The following is a 16,567-nucleotide window of genomic DNA, read 5'->3' as shown; positions in this document are numbered from 1 at the left end:
TTATCCAAAGATTATTAAATCTAGCAAGAGTCATATTTTCTAATACCCTAAATTTTAATTCTACTAAATATCTATGCTTATTTAAAAAAAAATCCCTCTTCAATTTGGTAGGACCTAGAGCTTAAAGACATGGACTTGGGGGGGCACATAAAATTTTACTGAAAAGTGAAATATGAGAACAAGTAGTTTAGCACCTCTTCAAAGACGTGTTAGGTACTTTGATCACATTGATGTATCACTGTAAACCACTGGTAAGTCTGAAAAATGCTGAAAATTATATAGTTCATAATAGTTTTGAATCTATTTTCAGAGGCCACATAAAACAGCTAATATATGTGATTATGGCAAGCCTACCTTGAAACAATTTGTAAAACCTAAATATTAATCAATGAAAAATTATATCTAAGATTTTTTTAAATGTCATAAATGGTATACAACAAGTTTGTGTGGGGGAAAAATAAGCAAAATGATGTTATATTAGTTGCTATTTGGACTTATTATGTTAAGTGGAAAAATGACTGGGAGATTTAGCCTGGGAGGTAGTACTACTGGTCCTGAAGAAGCAATATTCACAGCTCATTCTGTTAAAACTAGTTTGACAGAGTCTTAAAAGACGATCTGTGCTAATAGGATTATTTAAAAGGCTATTTCACTTTGATTAGTGATAAAGACCAGAATAATTAAATTTAATATGGAATCCATTTAACTCTAAGCTACTTGGTGCCTTCATGTCATTCTTAGCACCATGCATGTCACCCTTACTACATAAGGGACTGTTTAAGAGTAGGGCTTTGAAGCAAAAACTTGGAAATCCAGCTCTGCCCCCTACAGATGAGATGAGATACGGCACCAGTGAAAAGAGGGCTAACAATATTCTTCTGGCAAAGCTGTCAAAAGGGTTCAATGAGGCAAAGTATGTAAAGTAGCTAACAGCACTTGGCAGTAAGTAAATAATTAATGGCTGACTATAAAAAACATAGAGAAAAAATTTTATAAAGATTAGCTAAGTTTTGTCAAAGTTATTTAAAACCAATAATTTTGTAGACCAGTAATGATCGCATTGTAAACACCATCTATGGATCTAACAGGTCAAAATATCAATAAAATTTTCATTTTTTTTCTGGCAAACTTATATACTTGTAAATTATACTCAAGGCTATGTTCTTAGATTTAAGATTCCTTAAAAGTGAGTGAAACTACATTTCAAATAATTTTTCTAAAATGAAAATATGTCATGGAGTCAATTATATTTGAAAATGTATATGTTCTTTTCATCTTTTTTATTTTTATTTGTACAGACGGCAATTTCCATTTAGAGTCTAGCTCTGTTCGTTCACTACAGAGCTAATGAGGCCAGGAACTGAAACTGATCCTTATGCAGGCCAATTAATTTCTCATGGAGAGAAATTCTGTTCTAGGTACAAACTTGTCCTAAGTCACTTCAGGTAATAAAATGCGGATCAGGTGAAAACATGTGAATAGTTTACTATCAACCTGGAACTACTAATGAGAAAGAAACTCACCACATGTCCTACTGAATAGGCCAATGGCATCATGTTCTTGTGTTGAATGGCAAATCTAGATTTAAAATGCTTGGGAGAGTCGGTGGTCATTTTACTGCTACCACCAAATTCATATTTACGTTCTACCCTTTAAAAAGTTTCAAAGTCTCTTCAGTACTTTAAGAATCCAGTTTAACTCCTTAATTTAGCATTCAGGAACTTATCACCCCCTGGCCACAACCTACATTTCCAATCTCACTACTATTTTCCTTCAGGACTACTCACTACTCTAAGAGTCCTGCATCTTACTGTCTCTTTGCCTCTGCCTGTCCCTGAGATGTCCCTGCTTGCCTCCGTTGCCGAACCTTGAGCTTCCTCTTCAGGCTCATGATAGTGCTCTCCCTCCCTCCAGTCCTCAGAGCTCTCTTCTTCTTCTGTGCTTCCACAGACACCTTTGACTGACATTATACAAATATTTGTGTACTCTCATCTCTCTCAGGAATCAGTAAGAGTTTTAAGGGTAATGTATTTTTGCATCTTTGTGTCCACTAATAGCTAACCCATTAAATTCAATTAAGAGTGATATCTGGTGATAGAATGAGTCTATCACTCTAAAACGTAAAATAATAACCAAGAAAGCAAATCTATGATTCATGTTCATCTAATTTAAATATTAAGAGGTATGTTAAGTTTTGTAAAAGAATAAACACGGGCAGAGAACTTAGAAAACATTAAAGAGCACAATGGTACTTTGCTATTTGTGCGTCAAACCAGGTCCAATTATCGGTGAGTTAAAGCAGTAGAAGTAATGGAAATGTTCCATTTTAACTCTTAAAGGGCTTGAAATTAGTAATAAAATATAGAACAACTGTACTGACAAAAATAAACTTTCTTTCCCTTTTATATTAAAAAATTTAAAATATCTCTTTAAATAATAATTATAAGCACATATATGAGGTGTATTCTGAATATTTTATATTGAATTTTAATGGCCAGAAATTTAATTTCCCTGTCACAATCTGCTCATTTCCTTTTACAAAACGAGTTGCATATATAGTAAATTTGGTAACCAAACTTAGAATGCATGTACATAAAACACTAGCAGGCCTCCACAGACACAAATACACCTTTACGAGAAGCTCAGATCTCATCATTTTGCTCACTGTAACAACAGCATATGTCTCATCTAGTAATCAGTGGAAAAGATAGGTGGAATTTTATTGTGAAAAGCCATTGGGGAACGCCTGACAGCTGTTCAGGAAAGAGCATCACAAATCTTTGTGAGAAGACTGTCCCAGAGGAATAGCAATTCTGTTTGGAATTTTTCTTTGTGCCATTTGTTTCAACTACATATTATATATAGTATAACCACTGATAAATGAAATATGGAATGGAATGCTAAAACTAATAGTTTCACACTTAACAAGTACTTTCCAAACAAAACAATTAACCTCAAGGAATAAGGAAATCTTTGACTCAAATCCAAAGGTCATGGAGGCCAGATACTAAAAGACCACAAGATTCTTGAAATACTTACATTATTCTTTGAAGTAATAAGAGAATATGGTAATGAGGTAGGGTAAAAAGGAACTTTAAGAAGTACATTAACTTGCAAAAGCCATTATGGAACAAATGAGATCTGCTGAGTATACTAAACGGTGTTTAAAGAGAGTTAATGTACCTATGCAAGGGTCTAATCTCAGAAAGTAACCTGGAAAATAAAATAATCTAGTTGATGAAACACTGATAACTGTGACAGTCTCCCTCCTAGATGCTCTCTCAAATTCTGTATAAGAGAAAGCAAAACAATAATATATCAGATTAGGCCAGATCAAAAGAAAGCTACAGACTCAGTATATGGCTGTCATTCCCTTACAGCACTTTGTTATCTATGAATTAATAGAATCTTCTGTTCTAGACGAAGATAACAGTTTTTAAAGTAGGTCATATAAACTAAACAAAGCAACAGAGAAAATTCAGACAAGCCCTTGACATTTTAAATTTCAATAAAGGAATAGGATTTGACTACCCTCTAGTGGAAATTCAAGAGAATTAAATAAATACTTCTCAAACATTTTAGTAGTTTTGATTAAACACACACTGTGGTTATTATATAGAATGAGAAAGTGTACAGAATCTGGATGGGCACATTCCATTTATCTTTACACCCTGTCTTTCAACGTACAGAGTACTATTCATCTCATCACATTTCATGCTGTGGTTTTGCATTCTAAACTATTTTGCATAATATCCAACCAAACCCTTCTGCCAAAGAACAATAGATTTATAAATTTGTAAAGGCTAAAGAGACTCCCACTAGAATGGCAGGTGCCTGCTCTTATTCAATGCTGTATTCCCAGAGCCTACAAAGAGGGCATGCCATCCTGCAGACACCTAATATGCACTCAGCACTGTGGTGAGTGCTTTACATATGTCATCTTAAATATTCCAAATACCCCACGAGACAAGTACTCTCATCCTCATTCTGGAGATAAAGAAACTAAAGCAGTTAAGAAACCTGCATGGAGTTTCACAGTGAGAAAGTTGTGGAACTGGATCCAAACACAGATCTGCAAGTTAGTTCTATGCCCTTATTTTCCAGTTCCCAGGATATCTTTACGATTTTTTTTTTTTTAAATGACAAGCCTTATCAGTATTTACTGCACAGGCTTTTGTAAGGTGAATGGATCACATCCCATCAAAAAACAACAACAACGAAAACCCACCATGAATGGGTTATTCATTCTTACTTAACAATTCCTGAGGGATCAAGTAATCAGACATCATATTTAAGCCATAAGACAATGCAGCTAACAGAATCATCAAATTGCTCACATCATATAAAGCCTTTACTCTCTAATGAGGGCAGACCCTCTAGAGAACACAGCAAGACTAAAAGAGTTAAGTAGCCTGGCAAATGGAGGGCCTGACTGGATGTGGTATTAGATCCAACAGTAAAAAGTTCAAAGAATTTAAGGGACTCCTACAATTAAATATAGGTCAGTTACTACTTTCTTCCAAGTTATTTTCATTTTGTATTTTTTTTCAAATTCATAATATTTTGTATTATTGCTTGACTATTTAAACCTTGTAATATTATATCAAAGTATTTAGGTGATAATAAGAGATATTTTGAGGCTACCAAAAAATAAAAGCAGCTAGCATATGAGTGAACATTTAAAACACTAAATGCTTCTAATATGTAAAAATGATGCATAACCATAAATTCATTAAGATGAATTCATAAAATACATTAATGATTTTTTAATATATGTTTATATAACCTATGTCACCAAATTTGGCTTCAAAATATTTCCCTACTGTAAAACATATCAGCACTGATTCCAAGAAGCTTAAGTTGCTTATCTAAAAGTCTCATTATTTCAAAACACCTCTCTATGAGCTTATTCCAGGCCAACAAATACAAGGCTTCTGGAATTCCTGTTGTGACTTGCTATCTTCTATTGTCAATCATTAAAATAAATATCAGGCAAAGAACAGCAATAGATTAAAATGCAAAGGTAGCATGTATTTCAAATGCTAACGATAACTCCGATTGGCAATAAATAAAAAAACCAACCACGTAGATTTTAAAGGTATCTTCTAAGCAAACTGCATTAACTCTCCAAAAAGAACTCTATATAGGTTAGATATAGACTACTGGAAGTGATTATCTATCTGTCCAGAATATTAGTTCACAGAATCCTTTAGCTTTGTTTTGCCATTGGTGGTCAATGTTTCAGATTAGCAAAGATAGAGAATTCAAGTGAGAATTTGAGAAGTTCACCCCATTCATTTAAGAAGCTATGATGCAGTTTCTAAAGAGGAAGTTCATATATCACTAAATATCAAACTTTTTTCAGGATATTTAAATCTTAATTGAGAACAAAAATATAGTATATTCTATTTTAAGAAAGACTTATATAAACTGCATTTCCTAAGCAGAATTAACTATGAAAATAATTAGAATTGGGGCAAAATGCATTTAATCAGCAGAATGGTATCAAACAAAGAATTTATAAGAATTTACCCTCAGCTGGGAAAAAAAGGAGGGAGGTTATCATGGAAGAATATTTCTGCAAAGGAATATATAACTAATGAAAAGCAAGCAACTCAAAGAGATGGAGGAAGATAAGCTAAAAGAAAGTGGCTGAAAAGAAAATTCTAAGTATCTTGGAGGCTATTTCTATCAGTTAGTTATCAAAAGCTTGAGATGGATCATGCCTCAAGAAAGAAAAAATGCAGAGGGCAACCACAGCTATTTCACATTTCTCCTAAGACTCAAGGTATCTTTTCAATGCTCTGCCTTCAGAAAGAACAAATCACTGACACTAGAAAACATTTCTAATAGCCAGGGCTTTAAGAATACAGTTCCTGAGCCCTACTGACAGCTATCATCCAAACTGCCTTAACCTCACCTGATCACTGTGGTTGAGATCCTGGATCCACATCTTACTTTGTGACCCTGAGCAAGTCACAGTCTCTCTAAGCCTTACTTTCCTTATCTGTAAAGTGGGATAATTAAAAACTTCTTTTGTAGGGTTCTCATGAGGACTAAAGATAATATCTGCAAAGCATCTAACAATCTCTGTAGTATAATAATAGTAGATGCTATACTACTATTGGTAGGTGCTATAAATATTAGCTATTGTGATCAGTAACAGCATTCCAAATACCATTCAGGTAACTTTATTCACACACAAAAAAACTGTTTTATGATTTGCTAATTACTTGTTTTATAAATCAGTGTTGCCTTGCTTTAAAAAAAAAGGTAATACTGAGAAACAGAAAGATGATAGAGTGTTCTTACCTTCTTACCCATAAGACTAGCTCAGGTTACAGTAGCTCAAGAAGTTTATCTCCTACACAGATAGCTCCTACCACTCACTTCACTAAGACTTGAAGCTTAGTTGAAAAACAGTAAGCCACAAATATTATCATAAGATATGGCACTGTCAAATATTAAAAGAGTTAATTTTCTGAATATAAACCCCCCAAATAAAAAATATCAGCATAATTCACTGCAATAAAAAAATGAAAACAAACCAAAAAAAGGTCCATAAGGTATAAATTCAGCCAAACAGGTACTCTCATTTAACTGGATTTGTTTGATCTTTCATCAGTTTAAAGAGGAAAAAAAAACATATTGCAATACATGAAGCTCTAAGCAGACCTAATTTTTAAAGCAACAACTTCCAAAGTATATGCTACAGTCAGAACATAGCTGACGTAATCCCTTTTATTTTCTACATTTATACTTTTGCACAGAGATCTAATGTCACAAAGACAACCCCGAGTAACTTTAAGAATCAACAAAATTATAATTATCTTTCCTAAGCTGAACTGAGGCAGAAAATGTTAGTGGTATATTTTAGAAATCATTTCTACTTTAAATTCTCTCTGATTCTTGATTAATGAAAATACAAAATTAACTAGAACTTACAACTTTCCAAAAGCCTGTTAACCAAGAATATAGCTCTGAAATTATACAAAGTCCTGCCCAAATTATTTTCATTCCTAGAAGAAATGTACAGATATAAACATAAAACTTACTCAAATTTGTTGTCATGGATTCTACATCTGCTATTAAACCTGGAAGCTGCTGAAGCTGCTCCTGTAACTCTATTAGGCTCGTCTTCTTTTTTTCCCAGTGTGCTGAAAGCATGACAACCTCGCTATCCACCAGCTGCAACACAGAAGAGGAAGAGGCAGGTAAAACCAGACTTTTAGGCACAAAGAAATCATAGTCGGCATAATCACAGTTGATTGATGTTATCTTGAAAAAACTCCTCTTCTGAGTATAGATGACAGGACACTAAAGAAGACTGAAGTTGTTTCCTTTCTTAGAAAAGAACCAACTTAATATTCAGTGCAGAAAACCTCAAATTACTACTTGTCTCAGTGCATCTTAACCCAGAGAAGAGAAAGTTCAGAAATGACCATAGAAATCATTTCTAAGTATACCCTATTTTTAAGTAAACCCCATATTTGAAAATCCAAATCTAGAAAAATAAAACAAAAAACTACCACTAACAATTGAAAAGAAAACAAAAACAACCCAAAACATAATTACTGAGTAATTACTTGCTTTACAAAATAAATTCTTTTAGCAGAAGTTTCCTAACAGATCTAGAATACACTATGATTCAGTTTACATTGAACAGGGACACTTGTTGCATAAGGGAAAAGGTACTTGTATATGAAGGAATTATTGAGGCAACTGATCAATTCCAGAAAAAGGAGAATAGGATTTATGCTGACAAAAAAGGAATACACATGTAAAGGATTCCTAATCGCGCCATGATGAGATACCAGACTAGCCTAAAATAATTCTAACTTCTTTTCTAGAAGACGGTAAAGAAAATGACAGACATCAGTTTCTCCCAGACAATTCTGTTTTGGTCTTAACATGGTGGGAGGCAAAGGAGCCTAGAATGAGATTCAGAAGGAGCAAGGAGACGTCATCTTTTTTGAAAATATCACTGATAAGCAAGAATTGTGAAAGATACTCACACATTCGTAGAATAAATGTAAAGATGGCAAAATTCATTATGTAACAGAAAAAATTCATTTAAATTTTACATGTAAATCAGAGTTCACAGTAAATTTATATTTAAAAAAGGCAATTTACACATCCCAAGATTAAGTCTTCACGAGTTGAAACATGAACAAAACTGATTCTTACTGAATGTCACTAAAGAAAGAACTTCAGAAATAAAAATATTAAAATAAGATGTAAAAATTATTTATATGTGGTGTTAGACTGTTTGTTTCTCCATTTTAATATTCTAGGGAATTCACAACATTGAAACAAAAGAACTAAGCTACAATAAAGGGGTTAGAAAGTTGCCTAGTTTCCTCACTCTGTCTCCATCTCCCACAACTCTCCTTTGTTTTTCAGCCCAAATTGGAAGGATAACTACATCATCTCTCACCTACAAGCCTCATCTGAGCTGAGGTGACACCAAGCTCTACTCAAGTTGCGTTTCATTAATTTTATATACCTATTCTACAGACCATCCACTATCTGCCAGGCACTAGAGGTACAATGGTGAAAAAAACATTGGAAAAAAAAAATCCTGCCCTCTTGGTGCTTATCACCTGGTAGCAGGTCTCACAAATTCTCTTAGCTTCGGTGTTTAAACTCTACAAAAGAAAAAATAATTCCTATATAACAGGACTGATTTGAGGATAAATAATATATTTTCCGGGTATGTGGTATAGCTTTTAAAAAGTTTGATAAATCTTACTCTGGTTAATTAGGTTAATAACTTGAAAAACTGAGTACAATTTTTAGATATTAGCCATTTCTTACTGAAAATTAAAGAGCAACATATTTAAATATTAAAACTACAACCTCGTTCAAGCCTTCCACAAAATTAAAAATTATATTCTGAATAAAGAATATAAGACGTATATACAAAGAATATATCAGAATACACTAAAATATCATTTTCATTTAAAAGAGTGGAAGGTTAATAATTTTCAGAAATTATTATTGGTAATTATGTAATCATAACTAAAACACTTTGAGCATTTTCTAGGTGCCAGGCCCTGTGCTAAGCAATTTACATATATTTTCTCATTTAAACCACATAGCAACCTTGTAAACTAAGCATTATTACACCCTTCATTTTACAAATGAAGAAACAAAGGCATAGCATACTGAAGCCAAATCACTTTCCGAAGGGCCACAATGGAACTAGATTAAATCCCAGGGAGTCTGACACTTAAGCCCACACCCTTAAATCAATATTCTAGAGATCGTGCTATAGGGGTATATAAAAGGAAAAAGTAAAGTGAAAAGCTAGCAAAAGAAATGGTTCTAAAAATCTGTATGTACTTGAACTTTACTGAGCGATAAGAAATGAGCTATCTCCAAAAGGCCAATGTGTCCACCTCCAAGTAAACAATTCTGAATAACTCCAGATTTAACACCAGGGAATCGAGTTTAAGGAGCAAGACAAATACATAGTACTTCATTCCAAAATTCCTCCCGGTGGATACTGAAATTAGGAGAATGGAGAAAAGTAAGGAACGGCAATGATTTATAAAATGACCAATAACAGTACCTACTGTACAATTCAGAGTTTGGGGGCACATTATCTCATGTGATTTCCATATTACTTTGTTTGGTGAGTAGGGCAACTGGTGTATACCATTTTAAAGAGGAGAAAACTAAAATAGAGAGACTATGTGCCCAAGGTCAAAATGTATTACTGCAGAAACTAGAATTTCCAACACCCAGTTCAGGTCATCTTTTACCACAGGCAGAGGAGATCCAAACTGGAACACAGTGAAGCATGTTTAATTTAACTAGCTTACATTGTTAAATAAAACAGGAATCTTGAGAGTTGAATTTAAAGGCAAGCAAATATTTCACAATAAAAATTACAAGCAAATAATACATGGGAAGTCTAACTTTAAAAAGCTGCCCTCAGTGTCTAATCCCTAAGTCATTATTAATTATTTATTCATTTATATATTGCTATGGGAGAAAAAACAAAGAACTTCTAAAAACTTTGTAGAAAAAACTTAGACGACAAAGTTACCATTGACCATAGCTGCTTGTTTTCTAAGCTACTGCTCTCAATTTTACTACTACATAGTAAGAATTAGCTTTAAAGTAGATGAGTATAAAATAATTTGTCAAACATGACTGAATTGTCCTAAAGTACATTTGTCCCGGCAGGCTGAAACTGTGTGAAGGCCACCAAAGGCACATTAGCATGGTCTGACAAAATATACACACGACGGGTTTAACATACATATCTTAAAGTTGCACACTTTAAATATTTACATATGTCTCAACAACACATCAGAGGGCTTTAAAATAAATTTTCTTTTTTAAGTTTGAGAACTGTATTTCTGAAGACACTTGTGATCAGCTGTGGTCTTAAAACGAGTACTCAACTATGAAAAAATTTAAGATCCGAAGATAGCATAAAGTCAACAACAGATCTTATATATTTTATCATGAAATAGTTCTTATAATCGGAAGAATAATTTTTGTTAAAGATCCTCTGCAGCGGTCTCCAACCTTTTTGGCACCAGGGACCAGTGCTCCTATGAGACTCTAAAGCCTGGTGATCTGAGGTGGAGCTGAGGCAGTGATGCTAGTGCTGGGGAGCGGCTGCAAATACAGAAGAAGCTTCGCTTGCTCACCCTCCCACTGCTCGCTTTCTGCCGTGCAGCCTGGCTCCTAACAGGCCACGGACCGGTACCAGGGGTCGGGTAGCCCTGCTCTATAGCATACAGTCTTCATTCAACGTTGTTTGTATGATACATCCATGTTGATAAATGTAGGAGTAGTAGTTCATGAATTTTCACTGCTGTATGATATTTGATTTTATGAGTAATAATATCATTTATTCTGTAGACGGACTTTGGGACTATCTAAATTTCAACAGAACCTGCTACAACATTCTGCTACAAATCTCCTGGCGCACATGTACAAGTTTCACATGTGAGTTACAGATGTGACCGAAGTCTTGATCTCATCTTTCAGAGTGGCTCAAAGGACTTAGGGTAACTAGATTCTCCCTGGCCTAGCCACCTCAGAGGTAGCTTCAAGTAGCCTCATCTATTTATTACATAGTAAACAGATGATACCATGCCAATATTACAGAGGAAATGTGTGTCATACCAATATCAGGGGAAGCTTGGGACATGATGCTCTGGAAATATCCCTAGGAAGTGGAACTGTTTGAAAGGTACGTGCAAGTTCAAGTTCCACTTAATGCCAACTCATTTTTTCTAATGTGACTGTGCCAATGGATTTATACTCCCTCCAAGCTGTTCCTACAAAGGGAAAAAAGAAATAGTGTTCTGCAAGTGACTGCACAGAAAACTCAAGGTTTAAATTTTCAATAATCTAAGGAGCACAGATTTGTGGTTTTAATTTGTACTTCCTTGATTACTGACCACTCCTATATTTTTTCTTCTACAAAATGCCTGGTTATATCTTTTGCTTGCTTTTCTATTGGGTTACTGTCCTATTTTTATTGATTTGTAGCAGTTGTTCATATTTTCTGAACACCTGTCCTTTGTTTTGTAAATTGCTTAACATTTTCCTGGTGTTGTTCGATGAAGAGAAGCTTTGATAAAAATTATATTTTTATTTATGGTTGATTTTATGCCTTGTTAAAGAAATCTTTCTCTACTCTGAGGTCTTCTACTATTTTTTAAAATGTGTATCGTTTTCCCTCTTATATTTAAGTATGATAGAACCAAAATTTGAACCAAATCCTCCAACTACTTTTACTCATCATTATACTGGACATATAAAAAGACATGAAGAAGTGAAAGTTGTACGGATTAGAAGGGACAAAACAAAACCTAATATCTACACGAAAGAACTCCCAACCCCATATACAAATTATCAGAGTAAGTGGATTTAGCAAGGCGGTTGAATACAGGATCAATACACTGCAAGTCAAATACTGCAGGTTTTGGTAGATATCAGGACAAAGACGTTATCTTCAATTAAAAACTTGCTAAAATGTTTTATTCTGAATATATTCTTAATTTTACCAAATCTATGTTCTGTATTTGATGATCCAATATTTTTCTCCCTGAATATGTTAACGTGGTCAATTGCATTTAAAAGATTTTCTAATGTCAAACCAGCCTTTTAATCCTGAAATGAGCCTGTTATATTGGTTTTTTTTATACATTGCTTGTTTATACATTGCGAACACAACTATACACCGCAGAATGTCTCCGAGGCAGAATGCCTTTTATCATCCAACATTCATAGAACACATACCAATCAATACAAAGTTTTGGCTAATATTTACATAGGAAAACTCTACATTTAAACCCAAGACGCATTTTAAAACAATGTGAGATTACATTTCAAATACAATTGTTAGGACATGAGAATCATAAGACAATAAGAGAAACACATCCATAAAGGAGTTTCATGCTTTGTGTGTTGCTAGTGTTGAGAGGCCACACTACTGCACTGTTAACTTTGTTAGCTATATCAAAATTTTGGTAATGAGAAAACTATGTTTTAAGCACTTTATATCCTAACAGATTGCTACCCATGTATATAGGCGTTTCTCTAGCTTTAAATATATTTAAGGATGTTGGCTGAAGGTTTGGGGTTGACATACAACATTTTGTAACTTTTCCAATTTAGAACATTAATAGCTTCCTGGTTAGTGTTTGTACACTACATCTGATTTTTAGAAACCGATTATTGAAATTAAGTGAGAGATGATGCTATTTCTATTTTTCACTGGTTACCCTTGAAATTCTACCCTCCATATTTAACTTTGAATCTGAGGCTAATCGATATTGATCCACTCTCCCTAAGTAATGCAAGGACTTTAGAATGCTTTAACTCTAATAATCTGCCTTCCAGGTAACTTGGAATTGTTAATGGGTATTTCTGGTTTATCATTTTCAATCCCACAAATTAGATAACTGATAATACACAGTCACTGTTTAATCTTTATTTTACCATTTTCTTTGTTCACTATTTCTTTTTATATCTCAGACCTACCTTCCAAAATCATTTTCCTTTATTCTGAAAGGATACACATTCTTTAGAAGTTCCTTTATTATGTGATTGTTGATAGAAAACTATTTTTTTCTGAAAATGTCTTACTTTGCCCTCATTATTGACAATAGTTTGAGATATCTTCTGTGAAACTATAAGTGATCTGTCTTTTCTCTTTAGTTGCTTTGAGCTCTTCTCCTTGACTTCGATGTTCTGTAGTTTCAATATGAGGTATCTAGGTATAATTATTTCTTTTGCTTGCTTATACTTTTTGGATCTAAAAATTTACATCTCATTTCTGAAAAGTTCTTAGCCATTTGTCTTTTCCTATACTGTCTTTCCCTCATTATCTCTTCCTAGAAAGTTTTTTAGATATATTAAGCTGATCCATATGGAACTATAATTTTACAGATCAAAATTGGTCCAATATTGATAATCTCACTTGGTTCAAACTAAAAACCTTCTATTTTTTTTTTTTTTCTATTAACTCCTCTTTCATACTTTCCATTTTTTCTCAGAGATCCTTTCTGGGTAACTGACTTTATCTTCTACTTCACTATATTTTTCCTTCAGATGCATATAACTGCTGTTAAGCACATTCTTTGAGTTTTTAATTTTAATGACTTTTTAAAGTCATGTATAATAGGGTCTTGTTCCTTACTCATTTTTAATCCATTTTTTATCTCTTTAAAAAACTTTGTATATACCTACTTAATAGTCTATGTCCAATACTGTGATATCTAAAGTCCAAAGTCTATCTAAATCTTATTTTTGGTTTTGATGACTCTCAAACTTTTGGTAATAAATTTCTGTGTTTGTAATTTTTTTTGAAGGGGGTAGTGAGAAATTAATGTGTAGGAATCTTGAGGAGCCTAGGTTTACAAAGTTATCCATGTAGAATTTATATCTGTTGGGTGTCAAAAAAAAAAAAAGTCATCTGTGGCCCTTTCATTTCTTAATGTACTGGTTCCTTGATCACGCAGGAAGTATAAATTAGAGCCCCACACTCACATCGGGCCAAGACCATGGTAACAAACACAAAAAGAAGACTATGTTATTCCAAATTGTCATGAAGACAGACAGGTTTCTTTGTTGCTTTCTTTACCAACAGGTAGCTTTTCTTTTCTTTTTTCCTAGCATTACCTTTCACTGAGAGATATAGCCACTTCAAAGATCCAAGAGCTTTGGACATGGGGTTGATGAACTCAGCAGTGGGTATGCCAAGATCAGTGACCGGTGGCAGCAGGTGCCAGGAGCACCCAGAGTCCAAGGTGGAGTGGTGCATTATGTGGCCAGGGCTATGGTGGTCAACGTCAGGGAGTGGTGCCTCATGGAAAGCAACCCTGGGGTCTTCACTGGGCTCATTAAAGAAATTGGTTGCTGAGGAGCTCAAGTAAAAGAAATATGGAGTTTAGAGCCTGAGAACTTTGAAAAACTAAAGCCAGTTAATGGGTTAATTTTTTTTTTTTTTCCAAGTGGCAGCCAGAAGAATCAGCAGGGTTTGTGGTTCAGAACTCCAGACATGATCAGTATTTTTTGCCAAACAGGTAATTAATATTTGTACTACTAAAGCCATATCAAGTGCATTACCAAACTGTACCCATCAAGAATTTTCACAAAGTTTTGATGCAGCTATGAAAAGTTTGGCACTGAACAATTCGCATGTGATTCAACAAATACACAACAGTTTCACCAAACAGCAAATGTTTAAATTTGATGCAAAGACACCGGCAAAAGAAAAAGATGCTTTTCATTTCGTCAGTTATGTTTCTGTTAATGGAAGACTATATGAAGTAGATGGACTAAGAGAAGGACTGATTTAGGTGCATGCAATCTGGACAACTGGCTGGATCATCACTGTAAGGCCAGTCACAGAAAAAAGAATACAAAAGTAAAGTGAGGGTGAAATTGCACTTAATGGCCATGGTGTCCAAAAGAAAAATGATATATGAACATAAGATAGCAGAGTTACAAAGACAACTTGCTGAGGAACCCATGGATACAGATCAGGGTAATATGGTAAGTGGTATTCAGTCAGAGGTTGCCAAAAATCAGATGCTTCTTGAAGTATAAAAATTTTTAAAAATATGATTGAGCATATCAGAAAGAAGCATAATTACCTACCTTTCATTATAGAATTGTTAAAGACTTTAGCAGAACATCGACAGTAAATACCACTAGTAGAAAAGGCAAAAGAAAAATGGAATGCAAAGAAAGCACAGGAAACCAAATAAAGAAGATGCTTTGGGATATGTACACACTTCTGCTTCTGCATTTATTTTCATGGAAACCATTAAGTACAAAGAACTATGAGCAACACTCTAATTGACTCAGAGTGTATCTGGCAATAGTATCAGTCTACCTTGTCTTTAATGCATGGATTCATAAACTTTTTCCCTACCTTTTTCATGTGCATGTAGTGCATATTAAATAAAAGTGATGTTAAGAGTGCTTGCCCAAATTATATTATTTGACAATGGACCGGAGAACTTCTGTTGGTTCTCTGGCTATATAACCACTGTAATGAACCTAGAAAATACACAAATTATATTCTCTACCTCTAATTGTTGTAATTAATCTTCTGATTTTTTAGCTTAGTTAAGTGCTTAAAATTTATAATAGTCTGATCTTGATTGGATCTCTTTTTTTCTCATTAGTGATAGACAAAAATCAGTTTCTGTCTTTAATATTTAAATTATTTTAAATTTTAAAACTAAATTTTATCTCCTATATCATTTTAAAATGAATGATTTTAAGGCAGATCATCTGAAAAGGACAAAAGTACAGTTCTAGTGATTTTCACTGCTATCATTAGAAAAAGTAATAAACATCTCAACTAGAAAAATAAAGATCCAAGAGCTTTATGCAGGAGTCTCAGATTCAGTTCCCCATAGACAGAATCTCCTGTCCCCACAAATTTCTACAGCTTTTGTTTTAGTATTTGACCTCAGCTTCCGTGGTTTATTTAACCACTCTTGATTTCAGTTCTCTTTTCTTTTTCCTTTTTTTTTTTTTTTTTTTTTTGCTTTTTAAGGTCTCCTTTAATTTTTATGAGCTTAATACATTAAAATATATTTTTTTAAAAAACCTATCCAGCATTTAGATGTTTTGTAGCCATAGGGCTTTTCAAAGTACCTAGTCTGTCTTAATGCCAGAAACCTACATTCTCCCTTTTTCAGTTATTTCTCAGAGAAACACTAATGCACTAATGTCCAAATTTCATACATATTAACTCTGTTCTATACAACTATTACAGCTTCACTAATTTAGGTAAATGGGAAAGAAAGTAAGTCTAAATTAAAGTCAGAATCACAGAAGTGTTTTTAGAAAGTTTCATTGGCAACAATGGCAGAGAGTATTCTATCTTGGCTAATAAAGCTTTAAGTACATGTACCAAATAATTTTTATTACAAGTCACTTTTATTCATTATACACGTTATTCATAGCGCTGGCAAATGATTTGTTCTTCTAAGTAAATTCAGGATTACTTCTGAAATTTTTATATTTATTTGCTAAGCAAATTAATAATTTTAGGTAGAGTGAACAAAGTTAAGCT

At 33.7% G+C, this 16,567-nt stretch overlaps 1 protein-coding gene and 1 pseudogene across 4 annotated transcripts in view; one reads left to right on the top strand and one right to left on the bottom strand.

Moving 5' to 3' along the window:
* Nucleotides 1-16,567, bottom strand: part of DTNBP1 (dystrobrevin binding protein 1) — a 125,709-nt gene that overhangs the window by 94,464 nt on the left and 14,678 nt on the right. For 3 of the 4 annotated variants that reach the window (XM_039857965.1, XM_039857964.1, XM_039857966.1), the window contains one exon: nt 7,056-7,188. In XM_039857965.1, the coding sequence (XP_039713899.1) occupies nt 7,056-7,188 (133 nt within the window). Of the gene's footprint in view, nt 1-7,055; nt 7,189-14,154; nt 14,174-16,567 lie in introns of those variants that run through there. The other variant, XM_039857967.1, reaches the window with a different exon arrangement.
* On the top strand, nt 14,312-15,263 carry LOC120598663 (ubiquitin carboxyl-terminal hydrolase isozyme L5-like; annotated as a pseudogene).

The sequence above is a fragment of the Pteropus medius genome, unplaced genomic scaffold (assembly GCF_902729225.1).
Source record: "Pteropus medius unplaced genomic scaffold, Ma_sr-lr_union100, whole genome shotgun sequence".
Lineage (NCBI taxonomy): Eukaryota > Metazoa > Chordata > Mammalia > Chiroptera > Pteropodidae > Pteropus > Pteropus medius.
Note: the sequence above shows the minus strand (reverse complement) of the source record. Positions and strands in the feature narration are given on the sequence as shown.